The sequence below is a fragment of the Mizuhopecten yessoensis genome, unplaced genomic scaffold (assembly GCF_002113885.1).
Source record: "Mizuhopecten yessoensis strain PY_sf001 unplaced genomic scaffold, ASM211388v2 scaffold8071, whole genome shotgun sequence".
Classification (NCBI taxonomy): domain Eukaryota; kingdom Metazoa; phylum Mollusca; class Bivalvia; order Pectinida; family Pectinidae; genus Mizuhopecten; species Mizuhopecten yessoensis.
The window spans coordinates 106,030-114,500 of NW_018407364.1; the positions used below are offsets into that span (position 1 = coordinate 106,030).

At 36.2% G+C, this 8,471-nt stretch overlaps 1 protein-coding gene across 1 annotated transcript; it reads right to left on the reverse strand.

The window, feature by feature from the left end:
* Positions 1-3,848: 3,848 nt before the first annotated feature.
* Positions 3,849-7,777, reverse strand: LOC110454859 (opsin Rh4-like). Its single transcript, XM_021504608.1, has one exon. The coding sequence runs from the start codon at positions 7,147-7,149 to the stop codon at positions 6,025-6,027; it is 1,125 nt and encodes a 374-aa protein (XP_021360283.1). The 5' UTR covers positions 7,150-7,777; the 3' UTR covers positions 3,849-6,024.
* Positions 7,778-8,471: the final 694 nt, after the last annotated feature.

Genomic DNA, 8,471 nt, shown 5'->3' on the forward strand with positions numbered 1-8,471 from the left:
TTTGTTGACATATTAAAAAATACTTAAAAAGGGCTATTTTTATGCACCTGCAACACCCATGATCATTCTACAATTCATCACTTAACGGAATTTTATCACCCATCATTGGATGTCGATTGATATATATTTTGACACTTTTGTTTGACCAAATTCAACAAAATATTTTAAATATATAATAGTTTACAATATATCAATTTGACGTCAATCCTTCTTTCCGATTTCCAATTGCCTCTTTGTGTTAATGAAATGTTTATAAGATATTGTTTAATAAGTTATTTTAAATCATTTTACCAATCCTTTGTACAGTATGTCTAAACCTAAAAGGCACAAGTTTTAAGAAACAGACATCTCATTGAGTTTACTATTTGCATGCATTATTATAGTATAAGACGCTTATAATGTTCATCCCATACTTTAGATTTACCGGTGAAAGTAATTATATAATCTGTGATGGAGGAAATGAATAAACTAGACGCTTTGTGTCGGAACACAGCCCTTATGTAAATGTTACATGTCAGTCATATCAAGTTCTATGTGGAAACACATTCATCTGTCCGTCCTCTTGTCACTTCGGAAGAGCGTTGAGGTCAATTTGGAGTGTGGAGTCTACTCCATATCTGCTGTGTTAATTGCGTGGTTAATGCGGCAGGGGTTAGATCGAGGTCAAGGTCGAGTGTTGTAGGCTTGGAACTGATCCCAAAAATAGACGACTTTGCAGATAACTTTGAAGTTCACATTGCTCGCCTTATATATGGTAAATTATTACACCTCATCTTGATAAAAACCTGTCTAATTGGATGATACTTGTCACATGACGGGTTACTTAACCATCATGTTGCCAACACGCGCTCAAGTTTCCCCGATCATATTTTCATTATTCGGAGCCTCTCAAGAAAAATCTGCATGAGCCGCTTCAACCCATAGTTCCGAATGCCGGAAGCAGACGACAACAATGGCGCGTCAATCTGATCATATCTACTATTGCGCTAAATTTTGATGTTTTTTTATTTTATATATTCGGCATAATAAAATGAGCATTGCCCTTGCAATAGGTTATACCTGTATAATGTATACATGCACACAATGTTCATTTAATGCGTTATTTACAGCTCATGATACGTAGCATAGCAGAATCAAACAAAATGTACACTAAAACTAGTCACATGCTGTAAAAGTATTCATGAACATGTTGATTTGATTATACATTTTGTGAAGACAGACTGCGTACCAACAACAGGTATATAGTTCAACATAATTGAGAACGCTTCCCTGTTATTCCAGGAAAAAATACCAATATGTGAAAACCCAGATAATGATTACCACGACTCACGTTTAATGATTACCATGAATTACGTTTAATGAATACCGCGAATAACGTTTAATAATTATCGCGAATTACGTTTAATAATTACTGCGAATTACGTTTAATGATTTCCGCGAATTACGTTTAATGATTACCGCGAATTACGTTTAATGATTACCACGAATTACGTTTAATGATTACCGCGAATTATGGTTAATGATTACCGCGAATTACGTTTTATGATTACAGCGAATTACTTTTAATGAATTACGTTTAATGATTACCACGAATTACGTTTAATGATAACCACGAATTACATCATGAATTACGTTTAATAGTTACCACGAATCACGTGTAATGATTACCGCGAATTACGTTTAATGATTACCGCGAATTACGTTTAATGAGTTACGTTTAATGATTACCGCGAATTACGTTTAATGAATACCGCGAATAACGTGTAATGAACCGTCCTCATAGGACCCTGGATGTTACACTATTACAGTTTTCGCGACAATAGGAAGAGAAAAAACTCTCTGAAAAAATGGAAACATTACCAATAAAGGTATAAAACCAGCAATTACATGCTATATCGTAACATCACTTTCAGTGCTTTGGGAACTGTGGACTATACATGTAACACCGGAAACTGGTATAGAGAAAAAAATCAACAGGACGCTGCTAGACGAATGTAATGATCCGATAAGCACTAACCAAAATCAGTTTCGATAGCATCTACTGGAAAACAACATTAGACCATGTGAACGGCTCATGGAATATGTGTTACAAAGACTCATTTCAATGTAGCTAGTGTTCTTCCCGGGTCCTTTGAGGCCTAAATGGCAATGAATGCATGTTTAATTGATTTAGGAAGTGTTTATGTCTACTTATTAAATATTAATTTTAGTTTTATCTTTTTAACTTAGATTTGCATATACACACACATGAGTGTCTTAATTGCACAATACCAGTAATGAATATGCTATTAAATTTACACGATAAGGAATGATTTGTTCAAAAATGATATTAACTATTGTTATCCCTTTTCCTTTTCCATTCCTTTACCATTTCTTTGTTCTCTATTCTTCATCAACCTCTCCGTCCCTCTAAATCCCTAGAGAGGCGGAATATATTCATTACTTTTTTTTTAACGTTAATGAAACTGATTTTCCGTGATTTGTAACTGTAGATACAAATGTATTACTCCAAGGTGACAGATTACGCAAGTTTCAGTTGTTTTAACTCAGTTTTGTTCTTATTGATTGTCTTAAAGATGTATTACGAAATAATGAATGTTCGTGGGGTTCAAATTTCGTGGTTTCCCGACAAAACAGAATTCCCTGGGTAGATGGATTCTGGGATTACGATTACGGAGAACTGCTTAATGTCTGACTTGTAATTATTTTGTGGACCTATGGGCTCGTGTATGGAAATTACCCAAGAAATCAACGAAATTAAAAACAAACACGAAAAATATTCATTTCCCAGTATTCAGAATAAAGAAACGGTTATTCTTGAACTACCTTTGAAATATTGATAATATGTCTATGCATTTTGTAAGTGAATACATTGTATCACAAAATATTTGAAAAAATGAGACAAAATCTGAAATACAATAATCAACAATGTAGATGTTCAGGGGATTTTTTTTTAGAGAAAATATATATAACACTGACCGCGAATGGATTTAATATCCAACGGTATTAAATACAACTGTGTATAACACATGTGCGTTGTAGTTTAGAATAAAGTAAAACAAAAATATAAACATCGACACTTGGACATTTAACGGCGTCATTAGTGAAAGCAACTATAAACACATTTAACATATCGTCTGCCTTCTTGTAATATCTAGGCAAAGGCGGTAACAAATAGTATCTTACTAATAAGCAGTAATCGGCAATGAGCCTCACCGGGCGACTTTACGACATGATGGACTCCTGGAACAAGAGATGTCAAAAGACGACACCCTGAGGACCTCCAGAGTCTACCATACCAGCTGATAACTTTTCTACTTCAACAAGCAGTCTGCGTCTGGACTGTAGTAGTTACCTTTTCGAAAGTTTTGGAGACACCATTAGTTAGTTCATGCACCGTTTAGATTATTTGTAGTTGGCCCAATATATATCAAGCGTCTCAAGATCCAGTTTTTCTAACAGTAAGATATATTTGAAATTTTGTAAACTTTAATGATTTTAAGGTAAATGGGGATGGCACGAACGCCGTACTTTGCTAGGACAGAGTGGCGGTTCGAAGTGTCTCATGATGCTACCGATACCATCACTGCATCCAAAACGGGACATCCGTGGGAAAACGGCCCACGAAACAGTCATGCAATGAAAAGAAGTAGTTTTATTTTTATGCATGCAATTTTCACTTGCTCATACTGTTTTGTCAATTAACTGTATATAACTAGCTTTAACGGCTGCTGTTTTGGTTAAACAGACAGCTTAGATGTAAGAATAATTACGTAAACAAAACTTCATTATTTAGATATCATTTTTAGAAGCCTATTTTTATCAAAACTAATCATAGTTGACTCTGAATTATATGAAATGTGTGTTATTTTCTGCTGATATTGTTTATCACCAAATGTTAGTCAAAAGACCATTTCTGGGTACAGTTACACCTGTTCAAGGGCCTACATGACCCTGATAGAATTTAGCGTTCTATTTATAGAATCACGTGTCGTAAAATGAAAAGCGAACAAACATTTTGGAATTGATTCATCGTAAAAATGTCCCGTTTTTGGGTACAGTGACAGTTCAGAGTATGACGTAAACATAGCCATACATTAAATGTCCTTTATCACGAAAAATGTAAACAGACTATATATCGTCCCCATGTACCATTTTAATAACAAAAGTACAAGTTCAACTTGCCAAAACTACACATCTGAGTTCCAATGCTTAATTAGGGTCTTTAGATATGACTTACCATTGGGTTGAAATTTAGCGCGGTTGTTAAACCTTTACAACGATGACAAGTTTTGGAACTTCTTTTTACAACATGACTTGACACTTGTCCGTTGATTGACATCGTTGTACTACAAATTCCGATTTAAGGCCGCGTAGGAAATTGGTTGAGGTGGTACGTTTGTTATCAATTATTCAAAAAACACGTACCATTTACAGTCCATACACACATTTTATTCAATATACTTTAAATGTTTTGATATTGTTCGATTTTAACCATTTCTGAGGGTTCGTAAAGCTGACCACCTGTAATAAGTTAACATCCATTTTAGAATTACATATCGCGGAAGAATTCTAAATTGAGCAGATGTGGTAGAAATGCCCCGTCTCGAAGTGATGCGGGTCATATAGTGTTACCCTTGTCCGTACTGTACGTGCAGAAGCCGGTTGAGTATGCAGAAGCCAGTTGAGTATGCAGAAGCCGGTTGAATAGTTTCGTTTAGAAGAATTATGAACGGAGTACTGACGCTAGTCCCACTAAAGTTAACGTGCTTATGAACAATTATGAGTAGAACAAGTTGTATGGCATTGTCGTGACCTCGACCCTTGACCTTGACCTCTGAAACTTTGGTTACATTTTTTGCGTTAAGGTCAATTATGGACTCTACAACACGTAGGATCACGCAACCACATATCTTGACCTCTCTGTGACTTTGCATTTTGGTCAGTTATGGACTTGGTGCTGCAGTTGTTTTCACTCCACTTCACATGTTTAAGTGCCTTAATGGACAGAACATGTTACACGATATTCTTGTGACTTTGAACTCTTTGGAGACAGCATGTTTCATGACCTTTTGTTACCTTCACCTTTGAACTTAGTCTCTTTGACCTTGCTTTTGTTTATAAGTGTATGAGCAGGACATCCCTGGTTTAGAGAAAATAAATCTATTTAATAAGCAAAAACAAAACAAACAAAAAACAAAACTAGTTTTGGGTAGAAAAATGTCGAAATTTAAAAATGAGGACAAACTTCATAACAAGACACGCTAACGTAAAACTAGTATCAGTTAATAAAATCAGAATACAAAATATACATGTCCTCGATTTTAAAGATCACCCTCAAACATTATGTATTCACAAGTACTGATGTTAAAAAGAAAATAAGACGTATTTAACATTATGCTTACCCAGATAAATACAACTGGGCTAATATGCATCCCAACTCTGTGCTAATGAACACGGATACTGACAGGCCCTGTGCTAAAGGTCACAGGTCCGTCAGGCCGCTGTACCTTTGATCACAATTTAGAAGGTCCTTATGCTAATTGCCATTGATAATGACTAAGCCCTGTGCAAATGAATACATATAGTAACTGGGTCCTGTGCTAGTCTGTAAATTCTCAATAGAGCTTGTCTACTTCGGTTTACATCGGTATTAAAACCCCGTTTGTTCAGATTTCAACATCCGCAACATTCCTAATAAGGACTATTTTTGTTAAGCTACATTTACGGAAAAATAAAACTGAAGATAATCACACATGATGCACCTAAATAATGTGGTAATAGATACGGTATGCCACAAATAAAGTGCAAATGAACCACATAAGAAAAACATGATAATCATTAAAAGACAAGCTTCATTAAAAATAACGGTACAAAGGACTGAGAGGATGGCTAAAGTTTCTAGGTATTATAACATTAAGTTATGCACAAGTGATTACCTTGGTAAGGATTGCTTAAATCCAAACAATTTCTTTGACTGGCTATGTTCTGTCGATAGACACTATATTCCGTAAAACGTCATAGCTAACAAAATATCTCCTTTACTTTGTGTCTGAACTTAGTATCAAAACAGGTGTAAATGATTGGATTGACAACATGATTTAAAAGATACATCTGGAACACGAATAGGTACACTTGTCTCTCCGTATCGGAAAATTCTGTCCAGAACTCCACGGAGTCCACATCGACGGCCAGATTGGTGGCGAGGGCAGGAACATAGGTAAGCACACAGAGTAGAGAGATTATCAGGAACATGATCGAATACCTGTGTACAGAAAATGGCGTCTTTTTGGAGCGAACGGAAGCGCTTGTAGATCTACGACGATTTACATCCCGAATGTTGATGTTCTTGGACGATTTACGCCTCGTAGATAAATCTGGTTCATGGTCCGACTTCACACCTGTGTCATGAGTTGAATTGGTGTCAAAAGAAGCGTGCGTTGCAGGCATTTCTCCGATACGTTTAATGTGCATGTAGATCTTTTTACCTGTTGCGACATAGAAACTGCATATTCCGATCATGGTCAATACAGCGCTTGCAAACATAAAATACAAGTAGAATTTTCCATAGAAATCAAGCGTTTCACTTTGTCCGTGAATAAGCCCACACCGTCTTCCTGTTATGCCTTTGTCTTTAAACGGAACTTCGGTGATGCCGTAAAATATAAATAGAGGTGTATGGATGACGATTGTAACACAGATTGTCCCTATCAGAGCCATTACTTTGTATTTTTTCGTCATCTGTCTTCCAAATGGTCGGCACACCTTCAGGAATCGCTGAAGCCCGATCACGAGAATTAACAGACCGGACGCTCCATTCATGTTGCGCGTGAAAAACCATGACATCTTACAGATGAGGTCCATATCCATGTAAATTGGGAACACGTTGCGCACAATGCAGAAAGAGGGACCTGTGACGCAAACGATGATGTCCATGATAGCAAGAACGAGGATGAAAAATTTATCATCTAACTTTACCCGTAGACGGAAGCTGTATATGTAAATAACAATGGCGTTTCCTAAAACTCCAAACACGAAATAGAACCCGAGAATAATATCAATCACAATGAGGGAGAGAGCAAATTGCGAGTTCAGGTTCGCGAGCCTTAGCTCGTGGCTGGCAGTATTGTTGTACACTGTGGCATACATTCTCGTTATTTGGAGGTAACACCGCTTATGTATCGCAGCTAAATATTTGTTGTAAACATAATGCCTCGTATGACGAAAAAAATGACTATTTCCATTCTATCATTACTGACCCTCCGTTAATAGTTGTTGTTAATAGTTTCCACAAGCTATACTGTTATTGAAGAGTGTAAACAAGCAATATTGTCGTTTAAATATCCCTGTAATCTCTTATGTTGTAGAAGCAATCATCGACAAGTTTCATATGAAATAATATTGAAATCATGCTCATAAATGAGGACGGAAACGTTAATGACTTTATCACGAGCTCTTTAACCGGAAGTAGAATGTTCGAAGAGTGACGTCACTGGAAGTTGATGTAAGTTATCTCCATTACGTTCCACGTAACTTCGGATCAAAGTCTATCAAAGAACACAGATACACCAGCAATCACGTATGGACAAAATCTGACACAGTCCTGCTCAATAATTGATCAAGGAGTCTGTGTTGTTGAATGATCACAAACTTAATTCCAAACATTCAACCAATGAACACCACGGTTGCGTATGATTACACATCCATTAGGACCGAGCTGCGCGGCACAAATACTTCTATCGAATACTTATACATATTCAAATTATCATTTCTCAATTTCATCAACAAATAAGTATATGCATATTGTATATATAAATTACAGCCGGTGACGTTACTTCCGGAAAGTCAGAAAGGTCCGGAAATCATCTGTATCAACATGTATCTGTCGTATTAGAGACACCATACATAACAAATACCGGAAGTACGTCTTGGTGTAGAGGTCAATTGTTTAGTTCAGTTTAGACGCTGTTCTTCATTAAGACGTATAGAAATGCGTCAGTGATGTAATTAAATACTGAAGAGGTGGGATTTTAATGATACCGGAAATCTGTTCAGTATCCGTTTGCTAAGTAGGCATTTGACAAGCTAAATCAGGGCTGATTTGATACTGACCACTGGATTGCTACTCTCGGCCTATTGATCAAGATGTTTCCATTAAATTGCTAGTTGATAGTTGAGTTATTAAAATATAAGTACAAAAAAACATGTTTAATCTCTGTTGTAAAATGAAGATATTTTAAAAATAATAATAAAAAATGTTCGTCTGAATCAGACATAAATATGTCTATGACGTGTCGTACTAACTGTCCACAAATCAACCATCCGGCCGTCTGGATATTGAGTCATTAAATCTATATAAAAAAATAAACATATCCGTGCAAAACACTGCCGACAGGAAATGTTAGCCGGGACAACTAGACTTTTGTACCAATTAACGTTCTATTATCTCAGTTGTACGGTGTATAGTTGTG

Bases quoted from the DNA above. Each gene is read 5' to 3' on its own strand.
- LOC110454859 (XM_021504608.1), bottom strand. From the start codon at position 7,149: ATGTATGCCACAGTGTACAACAATACTGCCAGCCACGAGCTAAGGCTC.